Here is a 12,709-nt window from a genome sequence, read left to right as displayed (position 1 = left end):
GAGGGAGAAGTAAGTAGGAGGAAAGGGATAAAGAGACCTTAATAGAATGGACTGAGATGGAAAACTTTTGCTCTGAATACTTATCAAAATAATAGCAGGGAACCATACAAAATTTTTTTTTGGATAATGATGGTGAAGAAAATTTCTATTTTTAATCAAATACAGTTAATTATATGTTTAAGATATATATGCTTTATTATTAAAGGGAATAGAAAAACATATACTTGTTTGATGAAGCAAGAAAGAGTGGTTTGAATATTATACATTATTTCTATAACAAACATGTTTCAGCATAACTACATTAGGCATTGTAGTTAGTTGTTTAAATATATTCTCATTTAATGTTTACAATGACCCAGTAAGTAATACTCCATTGTCTCTATTTTACAGAAAAGAAAACTGTGACTCAGAGAAGTTCCACAAATTGTTTGAGGCTACACAATTTGCTCAAGGCAGGATTGAGATGTAAAACCCAGACACCCCAAATCCACTCTCCTAGCTTCCTAGGGAGTGTGTATAGAGCAAAAAAAAAAGGAAAAGGGAAGGAAAAAGATTCATCTGTTGATTAAAACTTTGGGCTTCAGAGGAGAAACAACATTACTTTAGTGACCATACCAGCAATAGTATTTATTCTGAAGAAATGAGAACCAAAGATATGTTATGCATGTACTACTAATACATCAGTTATTTAACAATTTCAGTAAATGCAGAGTTCTCTTTCTGCTTTTCCTGCTCACCTCACAGGCTCACACAAGAAAATAATCATTTGTATATATATATATATATATATATACATACATACACACACTCATCTATATCTATATATATAGTAGACTATATATATGTACTCATGGCCAAGCTGTGTTCCTAGAGTTGAAGTTAAATCATATATGCAAGACTGTTTGATTTCTTTATTTCTAAAATTATTGACCACAATTGTTTTCAAGCAAACTCCACCAAGCAAATAGTTAATATGTTATCTAGCCACCAAAAACGGGCTTTCAAAATATCATTGGGCTATAAATTGCTCGCATAATTGAATCAACACTCATGGTCAACAGGTTACTTTATGTCATATTAAAACAGTGAGACAGAAGGACGAAAACTCCATAGGGTACATGTGAATGGGTTTGTTGAAATCAAGGCAAATAAAATCTCTTATTGGATGGAGAACTTTTTTTTTTTAGAAAAAATATAGTGTTAGAGGAATATATATTTTCCTCTCTAGCATTCTCCCTTGTTGCTTAATTATTTTGAGGCCATTGTTAAATACAAGCAAAATTTGTTTTTGCATGAGATTTGTAATGTAATTTTTAGAGACTGGTATTTGACAAGCACACATATTTTGATATAGATTTATATCAAATATTGTCTCATCTTTATTAATGTAATCAATTATTATATTTGTAAATTAAGCAATTGGAATAAAGAAAAAGAAGGAACGAAGAGAAGATACTGGCTTGTTTGTCTAAAGGTTTTAGGAAGTTCTTTAAAATTTTAAAAAGTATGCCATTCAAAATGAAGATAATTTATTTAGAGGTTAAATAATTATGTATGTTAAATCTTGAGTCAATAGTTCAATAGCCAGTGGGCGAAATTTGGGAAAACCAAGATATTCTTAAAACTAAAAGTTTTCAGATTTATTATAATCTCACAGCCCAGAGTTCCTCTAAGTAGTTCACTGTAAGAGATGAATTACATAATTAAATTTTGTTTTGTCTGTATTATCAGTCTTAGTAAGAAAAATATACACACTGATTGAAATGAACCAGGGGAGAAGAGACTAGTTGAACTTGGAATTTGGGGGAATTTTGCTCCCAGCTCTCTGCACATAGGTGAATGATACTGTATATATTACTTGGAAAAAATAAGAAAATGCTGAAAGTTAGTTACATTTAAAAAATATCTAGAGATAAGTTCGACTCTTAATTACATGAATTTTACCCGATATGAAAAGTATCTCATCTGATTTCTATAAATATCTATGGGGAAAAAAAGTTAATCTCTAGTTCACAAAAGATAAAATTAGAATGCAAACTGGAGGAAATTAACAAAAAAGCTAGAGCTCTAAATACACAATTGTTATGATTTTATGGAATGCTATCAAGCACATGCTCACCTAAGTAACAGTAAGATTGAGAAATTAAGCCTCACGCCTAACAAAGAATCAACAAAAGCATCAGTTTGTGGTTTGTATCAACACATGCCCAGAAAAATTCTTAACATTTTCTGAAAAATAGAGAAAGCCTTTAGATGCAGTAGGAAAACAAAAGAAAAGCAAACAAAAATCTTAATAAAGTATAAATCCAAAGTTGAATCCTGAAATAAACTATGAGAATTATTGGTTCTCTTTTAGATTATACTTGAATTGTTTGCTTAAAACCACAAACAACAAATAAACAAAAACAAAGATCTTCCATTTCCTTTGAAGAATTATGTCAAGCATAATGTTATTTACAGCCTGTAGAAAAATTACTCTGGTGAAGGATGAATTCATAGGTAACGTTCCAAATTTACTTTGATTTTCTGTTCTGTTCAAATTTTACCCTCATGTATCACTGAAAAGATTAACAAAGCTTTAACGTATCTTCATTGACAAATGAGACAAAAATTCAACTAGCATGACAATTTCCAAATTGGAGAGTAGCCTAAAACTCTAAGACAGGAAGAGTATCATTTCTTCTCCAGAAATTAATTTTTGGATGACGTGGCTGAGAAATAGGTTTTAATTTAGAGAATTTGTGGTGTTTAAAGAGGTAAATTTTAGATTACACTTCTTCTGTTAAATAGGCATTAAAAACATAATCTTCTGCATTAGTATATGCACTGGCATGTATAAAAGTCCATGGTTTAAATGATTGACATATACTACATAAAAGGCACGGGTACATCACTCTACCTGTAAACACATATTAGTATTTTCATTCCAGCCTTATCAATAAAGTTTTTTTTTTCCTTCTGGGATAGAGAAAAAAATATATAAATGCTACATCATTATCAAAGTGGAAATACCTAGATTAATAGTATGGTAATGGCATGCTGCGATTCATGGGGTCGCAAAGAGTCGGACACGACTGAGTGACTGAACTGAACTGAACTGAACTGAAGATTTTTACCCATGGAAAGATGGCCTTACACATAGTAGTTAATATTATGTAAAGTATGCACCTTCACAGTCATTTATCCCCCAAATCTCTGATAGATGGTGTTGGAACCACAATGCAAAATTCACCGAGAATTGCATGTTGGCCAGATAAAATACTATTATGAGCTAATTGCAGATGGTATCCTCCTACAAGATCAAAACAGATCAAGCATGTGGGAGGTTACAACTCTACAACTTGGGCAAGTCAAGGACGTTCCTAAAGAGGATTAACAGAGGAAAACGTATTTTATTTATTCTATAAATAGAATAAATAATAACTGCTCAAAATAAGAATATAAGATTACACTGATAATTTCACAACAAATGCAAAATTGTTTTCAAATTAGCAAGGGAAAATGTACACCCTTAATTCTGATATTGGGTTACTAAAAGTCTCATTTACAGATATCACAGTGTGTTTCTTAAGATTTCAACTTGTCAATTGCATATAATCAGGGTTCTCAGTAAAACATAGTTTCCAAAATGTTATGGTTAAAGGAGGAACTGGATTGTGTCATGATCCCCACACTGGAAGCTGGGTAATGCCATAAAAGCCCACATTATTTCCCAAAAGCTCACATAGGAATTATGCTAGTAATCGCCAATGCGTGCATATATAATAGTTTTCATTTTTATGAAAAAGATAGGAGATTTATTCACACGGTCCTCTATTGACAATCACAAATGCATTAAATGGATAAAAGATGGGGAGTTTGCATTTCGGTTTCATAGTAAAAGTCAGTGTCTTGTGAGTCTTAGTTCTCCTCTCCAGTGCTATCTCACTTTTTGAAGCTCCTGTCTCAGCCATGATGGTAGAGGCTGCCCCAGTCTGTGTAACAGTTTGGACAGTTCCACATTATGATCTCGGTAGTAATTAGAGAGGAAGGTTCTAGACTGAAAGCAAAAAGAAGACAAAGGGAGGTATTAGTTGATTAAATGAGATTGTGCAAATTTATTAAGAAATTCTCCGGCAATGGGACTGCATATAAAATAGGCATTTCTTTCTATTTTCCCACGGATGCCACTTATTTTTACCTTTAGGAAAGATTTGACAGAAGTATAGTTGCAAAATAAAAATGGGTCCAGGAATAACTTATATGGCTTATTTTTCCTAGAGCGTTTGGAGAATTAGCTTTTTTGAATTTTTTAAACTGAAGTATAATTTGACTTACAATATTATATCAGTTTTGGGTATACAACATTGAGTCAATATTTTTATACATTAAATGCCATCTGTCAGTGAGGAGGGCATGGTGTCCCACTCAATATAAAGCACACTTATTTATTGAGGGACTGATGAAGAGGTTGATGGGGGCATGTAATACTAAAGAAGAATGAGGTAAGTAGGGACCAGATGTGGCACAAAATCTACAGAAAAGAAACACTTAGGTTTATGAAATTGGTCACTCTCTGTAAAATTGGGTCACAGCATTAAGATAATCAGTCAACATAATCATAAAACCTGAATTTCATGATTAAAGAAATAACTTGCCATGTTATAAAATGCTTTCTATATTCATTTAGGACCAAAACAGATTTTTTTGAAAAACCATGAGGCTTTTCTACTTCACAAATATTACAAGGTCTTATTATAAAGGTCATTAAAGTGATCTTTCCTGGAATTCTTATGTTCCTAACCAAGCTGGAGTGATTGGCAATTTTTAGATGAATGGCTGAAAAAAGGATTGTAAAATAAGTCTGTGGTTTTAGTTTATTTTATTCCATGAAGACAAAAAACTTGTTAATGGGTTTTTCTCTGGATGTCACTTATCTTGTATTAGAATCCATTGAACACAGTTCTGTGTCTTTTTGATAAAATAATAGAGGTGAATGTTTTTCCTGTGAAATATAGGCAGCCGTTTCCATTTGGTCAAACTTATATCATCTCTCTTAAACCCCTCCCAATATTTTAGCACAAATTAGTCTCTTTCCTCTAAAATTCCCTTAGCAACTTGTATACTGTGGAAATGAATTCCAGATAACTACTTTTTTTTCTTTTTTTTCACCGCATTTCTTCCCTTCGAGTGGATTGTGAACACTTCAAATTCTGGATAAGATGTTTATAGAAGTAGTGGAGTTGTTACATTGATTTCTTGGGAAATCAACGTGATTTTTGAAGTCTTTTTGAAATTATTGGGTTCAAAGGTATAGTTTGAGAACCTTCTGATTCTTCTATTTCCATAGTAACACCTAATCACTTCCATCCTCCTTAGGCCCACACTGTCTTAGGAGAGATAACTCATTATATCTGCTCAGTTGATTGCTAACTAGTTTTCCAATCCTTCTGTCTCCTCATACCATAACTTTTATTGATAGATTTTTCTTCCCTGCCTTTTTGCCGTTTGATATTGTTTTATATATTTTATTATAAACAAGTGGCCATAACTAACTTACTCTCTTATAATAAATCTAGGCTCATAATAACTGTTTTATCCTGTAACCTATTCATGACATTTTGAATTATAATAAGAAATATATAGTTGGTCATTGACTCCATTTCTGGCACAAGGCGCACTTGGAATTTCCGAAGTGAGATAATGGTAAAGGTATACTTTGTTATGTTAATGAAGTGGCTTTTTGTTTTTGTTGTTAAGTCGCCCAGTCATGTCCAACTCTTTGTGACCACATGGACTGCAGCATGCCAGGCTTTCATGTCCCTCACCATCTCCTGAAGCTTGTCCAAGTTCATGTCTATTGCATCGGTGATGCCATCAAGCCATCTCATCCTCTGACACCCTCTTTTCCTTCTGTCCTCAATCTTTCCCAGCATCAGGGACTTTTCCAATCAGTCAGCTGTTTGTGTCAGATGACAAAATAATGGAGTTTCAGCTTCAGCATCAATCCTTCCAAGGAGTATTCAGGGCTGATTTCCCTTAAGGTTGACTGGTTTGATCTTGCTGTCCAAGGGACTCTCAGGAGTCTTCTCCAGCATCACAGTTTGAAGGCATTAATTCTTTGATGCTACGCCTTCTTTATGCCTCCAGCTCTCACAACCATACCTGACCACTGGGAAGACCATAGCCTCGACTATATGGACCTTTGCCGGCAGAGTAATGTCTCTGCTTTTCAACACATTGTCTAGGTTTGTTATAGCTTTCCTGCCAAGAAGCAAATGTCTTCTGATTTCATGGGTGCAGTCACCATCCATGATAATTTTAGACCCAAGAAGAGGAAATCTGTCATTACTTCCACCATTTCTCCCTCTATTTGCCATAAAGTAAAGCTGCTGAATGCAATGATCTTAGTGGTTTTTTTTTTAAACATTTAGTTTTAAATCGGCTCTTTAACTCTCCTCTTTCACCCTCAAGAGGCTCTTTAGTTCCTCTTCATTTTCTACCATTAGAGTGGTATCTGGATATGTGAGGTGGTTGCTGTTTTTCCCTGTGGGACCTGACACACTCTCTCTCTCTCTTTGTAGAGAGTGTCAGTATTGTGTTGGGTTCTGGAGACCCAGCTGGTATCTGAGCCTTGCTTGGTGATATGGAAAAACCTCCCCACCACATGTTGTAATTGTTGATCAGAACAGTTTACTCTCCATGGCTCAACTCACTACCATGCATGGTTATCAGCTCAGTCCAGTTCAGTCACTCAGTCGTGTCTGACTCCCTGCGACCCCATGAATCGCAGCACACCAGGCCTCCCTGTCCATCACCAACTCCCAGAGTTTACTCAAACTCATGTCCGTCGAGTCGGTGATGCCATCCAGCCATCTCATCCTCTGGCGTCCCCTTCTCCTCTTGCCCCCAATCCCTCCCAGCATCAAGTCTTTTCCAATGAGTCAGCTCTTCGCATGAGGTGGCCAAAGTATTGGAGTTTCAGCTTTAGCATCAGTCCTTCCAATGAACACCCAGGACTGATGTCCTTTAGAATGGACTGGTTGGATCTCCTTGCAGTCCAAGGGACTCTCAAGAGTCTTCTCCAACATCATAGTTCAAAAGAATCAATTCTTCGGCACTCAGCTTTCTTCACAGTCCAAATCTCGCATCCATACATGACCACTGGAAAAACCATAGCCTTGACTAGACGGACCTTTGTTGGCAAAGTAATGTCTCTGCTTTTTACTATGCTGTCTAGGTTGGTCACAGCTTTCCTTCCAAGGAGTAAGTGTCTGTTAATTTCATGGCTGTAATCACCATCTGCAGTGATTTTGGAGCCCCCCCAAAATAAAGTCTGACACTGTTTCCACTGTTTCCTCCTCTATTTCCCATGAAGTGATGGGACCAGATGCCATGATTTTAGTTCTCTGAATGTTGAGCTTTAAGCCAACTTTTCCACTTTCCTCTTTCACTTTCATCAAGAGGCTTTTTAGTTCCTCTTCACTTCTGCCATAAGGGTGGTGTCATCTGCGTATCTGAGGTTATTGATATTTCTCCCAGCAATCTTGATTCCAGCTTGTGCTTCTTCCAGTCCAGCATTTCTCATGATGTACTCTGCATATAAGTTAAATAAGCAGGGTGACAATATACAGCCTTGATGTACTCCTTTTCGTATTTGGAACCAGTCTGTTGTTCCATGTCCAGTTCTAACTGTTGCTTCCTGACCTGCATACAGGTTTCTCAAGAGGCAGATCAGGTGGTCTGGTATTCCCATCTCTTTCAGAATTTTCCACAGTTGATTGTGATCCACACAGTCAAAGGCTTTGGCAGTCAATAAAGCAGAAATAGATGGTTTTCTGGAACTCTCTTGCTTTTTCCATGATCCAGAGGATGTTGGCAATTTGATCTCTGGTTCCTCTGCCTTTTCTAAAACCAGCTTGAACATCTGGAAGTTCACAGTTCACGTATTGCTGAAGCCTAGTTTGGGGAATTTTGAGGATTACTTTACTAGCATGTGAAATGAGTGCAATTGTGCGGTAGTTTGAACATTCTTTGGCATTGCCTTTCTTTGGGATTGGAATGGAAAATGACCTTTTCCAGTCCTGTGGCCACTGCTGAGTTTTCCAAATTTGCTGGCATATTGAGTGCAGCACTTTCACAGGATCATCTTTCAGGATTTGAAAAAGCTCAACTGGAATTCCATTACCTCCACTAGCTTTGTTCATAGTGATGCTTTCTAAGGCTCACTTGACTTCACATTCCACATGTCTGGTTCTAGGTGAGTGATCATACCATTGTGATTATGTGGGTCATGAAGATCTTTTTTGTACAGTTCTTCTGTGTATTCTTGCCACTTCTTAATATCTTCTGCTTCTGTTAGAACCATACCATGCATGGTATAGGCACTGGATATACACATTCAATATGTAACAATAATACTTGTATATTTTATACAAAATCATTGTTTACTAGATTATTTGTTTGAGCCCTTTACACATTTGGAAAGAAGTTACTATTCAGTATTTATATTTGAATTGCATCCCAACAGCATACAATTTCCATAAATATCTACTAATCATTTCTATCTGTTGGTCTATCTCTCTTCTAAATATATAAAACTATTGATAGCAAAGAAAGTCAAGAAAAAGGAATCAAGTTTATTGTCTACTAATTTTGAAACAGGTATATATACAGGGTTCTACTGTAACAGGAAAGGATTAATTCTGACTCCATGTTGGAACTGTTTCTTTGACTTGTTTTCCATTGCTTTTGTCATCATAATCATAATTAATGGTCTGCCTCAGAGAATCCTGCCCCTCTGCCTGACTGTTAAAGTGACTTTGTTCAGACCTCTGTCCGCCTGTAGATGGCAGGAAGAAATTAACACATCCCTCTGCCTGAGGCTTGCCATTCTGGTAAATGTTTGCAAGATTAATGGCCTTTTTACATTGTTACTTCACCTTGTCCCATCTCTGATCCATAAAAGAACTGGCATCCAGACCCAGATAAGATGGCTGTTTTGAGATGTTAGTCTGCCATCTTCTCTGTCAGCCAGCTTTCGGAATAAAGTCATATTCCTCATCCCAACATCTCCTCGCTCAGATTCATTGGCCTATTGTGCTGCAGCAGAGCATGCTTGGACTCAGCACTACCAGAGAATTTCAAAGATAAGGAAAATATTACCTCTGGATCCATGGGTGGATACTTTCGACCTTTGCTTTTTCCAAGGCATTTGGTCTTTCCTCCTTCCAATAGTTGACACCAAAAACCCTTTTGGGGATCGAAACTACAAAAGATCAAAGATATAAATGAAAATAAAGATATAATGATTATAAATTATATACAGAATTTTAAGAGAACCTCACCAATTTTACAATGGAAATGCACTTTCATATACTCATGCTTTGATTTAATTTAATTCAATTCTATAAATATTAATTGAATCAATTTGAGAGAATTTAATTAAAATTAAATAAACTATATGTTATATATTTTTGAATATTTCTAATGTAATGAAAAAAGACATATGGGTATTTAGTCTTTTTTTATCATGAAATTATTAGGTTTTTATATTTTACCTATTCATCCATAAAAGATCAAGGATAAATCAACAAAACTACAATCATATATACAAGACTTTACAATATTTATTTTTTTATTTATATGATTTCCCTGTCAAAATATATTAGCAAATTTCTTTGAAATCATTCAATAGTATATATTAAGGTGACAATATAATGTAAACATATTTCTTTAAATACAAACATGAATTTTAAAGCTTCTAAGAAAAATACTGATTTTTTTAAATTTTATTTTATTTTTAAACTTTACAATATTGTATTGGTTTTGCCAAATATCGAAATGAATCCACCACAGGTATACATGTGTTCCCCATCCTGAACCCTCCTCCCTCCTCCCTCCCCATACCATCCCCTGGATCGTCCCAGTGCACCAGCCCCAAGCATCCAGTATCGTGCATCGAACCTGGACTGGCGACTCGTTCCATATATATTATACGTATTTCAATGCCATTCTCCCAAATCATCCCACCCTCTCCCTCTCCCACAGAGTCCAAAAGACTGTTCTATACATCAGTGTCTCTTTTGCTGTCTCGTATACAGGGTTATTGTTACCATCTTTTTAAATTCCATATATATGTGTTAGTATACTATATTGGTGTTTTTCTTTCTGGCTTACTTCACTCTGTATAATAGGCTCCAGTTTCATCCACCTCATTAGAACTGATTCAAATGTATTCTTTTTAATGGCTAATACTCCATTGTGTATATATACCACAGCTTTCTTATCCATTCATCTGTTGATGGACATCTAGGTTGCTTCCATGTCCTGGCTATTATAAACAGTGCTGCAATGAACATTGGGGTACACATGTCTCTTTCAATTCTGGTTTCCTCAGTATGTATGCCCAGCAGTGGGATTGCTGGATCATAAGGCAGTTATATTTCCAGTTTTTTTAAGGAATCTCCACACTGTTCTCCATAGTGGCTGTACTAGTTTGCATTCCCACCAACAGTGTAAGAGGGTTTCCTTTTCTCCACACCCTCTCCAAAATCTTAACAGACTCATCACAAGCACGGAAATTGAAACTGTAATCAAAACTCTTCCAGCAAACAAAAGCCCAGGTCCAGACGGCTTCACAGCTGAATTCTACCAAAAATTTAGAGAAGAGCTAACACCTATTCTACTCAAACTCTTCCAGAAAATTGCAGAGGAAGGTAAACTTCCAAACTCATTCTATGAGGCCACCATCACCCTAATACCAAAACCTGACAAAGATCCCACAAAAAAAGAAAACTACAGGCCAATATCATTGATGAACATAGATGCAAAAATCCTTAACAAAATTTTAGCAATCAGAATCCAACAACACATTAAAAAGATCATACACAATGACCAAGTGGGCTTTATCCCAGGGATGCAAGGATTCTTTAATATCCGCAAATCAATCAATGTAATACACCACATTAACAAATTGAAAAAAATACTGATTTTTTTAACGGTTCAAAACGTTTACACTTTTCAAGGATGAAATTAAAAGGCTAGTGATATAATTCAGTATTTTTTCCAGAGAAAATATGACACAGGTTATACAAATGGTGAGTGGAACATTAGACAACTCTTCATTTCTTTTGTTGAAGGTGAATGATTCTATTGGATCATTCAGATCTCGATACTCATAAAAAATATTATAACATTGTTTTGCGTCCTTGGCCGCACAAAGTTACCAAAGAAAGAATGTGTAATCTAATTATTTGTTTAAACTCAGATATGTAAGAATTTTTGTTTAGGAAGATAGGAAAAAGGAAAGAATAAACCAAATAGGAAGGGAAATTTTAAATTTACTGCTGTGGGAATTGCTGCATGCATAAAACATCGAAAAGGTTTGCATTTTTGTTTCTCAGCAGATGTTTTAGGAGGATGAAGCATAATTGACTAGGATGTAAAGTTAATTAGTTGCAGAATATTTTGTTGCCCTGGGCCCATTCCTATAATACCGATGCACCTGCAATTTGCTTCTGCACATATGTGAACTCATTTAGGGGGAGAGGGAAATTTTCTTCACAGTTCCCTGCCCAATCTATTATTAGAGACCTGATCCTCACAGTCCAGGTTGTCCTAGTACATGTTATCAATTAAAATTAAATACATCACTGGTTAAATGGATAAAAGGAAGACAGAGTCATTTCCAACCTGGACATTTCCAATCTGCATCTTGCCTATTACATAGGCCTTTCTTAGGTTTTCATTAATTTCCCAAGAGGAAGAACAATTTGGCATGCTGTGCAAAATGAAATGGGGGAGGCGGCATAACGGTGCCCCTAAACAGCATCTTCTGCCTCAGGATGAGAATGTTTAACTGCATTAAGGTAAAATACAGCTTTGGCAACCAAGTCAAGATATTTATACACACTGAGAGCATCTCCTCTGCTCTTGGGTGTGCAGAGCCTGTCTCAGGACGGGCTCCCGTCTCTCTCACTCTCCAAACAGCTGTTATGAGGCAGAGCTTAATATGATCTGAGGAAGGAGAGCCATCCAGACTATTGAAAGTCATTCTTTTAGATAGGGTTGTTAAAACCTTGAATCCACATTACTTTGCTGTCCTGGTATCATTTATTGCATTGACAATGTTATAAACACGGAGTCTAACAAAGGACATTTATTCTTGCTAAGTTATATCAATTCCTTGTTTTATGGTTTGGTTTAGCAGGCATGAAATTGTGAAATTAAGATGCAAAGGCTTTCTCAAATAACTGTTAGATAACTTTGAGGACATGAATTGGTTGCCACAAGACTTCTTTTATTACACTGAACATCACTGTAGTTATTAATTTTTGTGATGTGTAAGACATATTAAAAACCATACATTCTGTACTTGTTTGTAATCTCTTCTTTAAAAGTATGATTTTATAGGTTTATTGAACCATAAGGAACTATTTGTAGTAAACAGGCTAAAACCATTCCCTGAACTACTGCAGGGAGTAAGGGGAGGCCATGCTGACACCAATGACTCTTCATGTAAGTGTATTAGAGGACGCTCTGTCTACTTAATCAGCGGGGCATGTGTTGTTATTTCCATGTGTAGGTAAAAACTTCATTAGATGTGTTTTAGTGGATAAGGAAAAGCCCAGTCTTCTTACTGCTTTTCCTGCCCCTCCATTACCCTCTCTAACTGTCTAATTGCTGATTCTAATCTGCTTTGAATTGGGAAATTATATAATCAGGCTTG

General features: G+C 35.8%; 1 protein-coding gene across 1 annotated transcript in view; it reads right to left on the bottom strand.

Moving 5' to 3' along the window:
• Positions 1-1,512: 1,512 nt before the first annotated feature.
• LOC112586229 (bifunctional heparan sulfate N-deacetylase/N-sulfotransferase 4) overlaps positions 1,513-12,709 on the bottom strand; it is a 160,202-nt gene continuing 149,005 nt past the window's right edge. The window contains exons 11-12 of the mRNA XM_025290270.3: positions 9,145-9,247; positions 1,513-4,039 (exon numbers count right to left, since the gene is read on the bottom strand). Of these exons, the coding sequence (XP_025146055.2) occupies positions 3,920-4,039; positions 9,145-9,247 (223 nt within the window). The 3' untranslated portion in view covers positions 1,513-3,919. The remainder of the gene's footprint in view (positions 4,040-9,144; positions 9,248-12,709) is intronic.

This window comes from Bubalus bubalis, chromosome 7 (genome assembly GCF_019923935.1).
Source record: "Bubalus bubalis isolate 160015118507 breed Murrah chromosome 7, NDDB_SH_1, whole genome shotgun sequence".
In the NCBI taxonomy this organism is placed as follows: domain Eukaryota; kingdom Metazoa; phylum Chordata; class Mammalia; order Artiodactyla; family Bovidae; genus Bubalus; species Bubalus bubalis.
The sequence above is the reverse complement of the archived record's forward strand: the minus strand, read 5'-3'. Positions and strand labels throughout refer to the sequence as shown.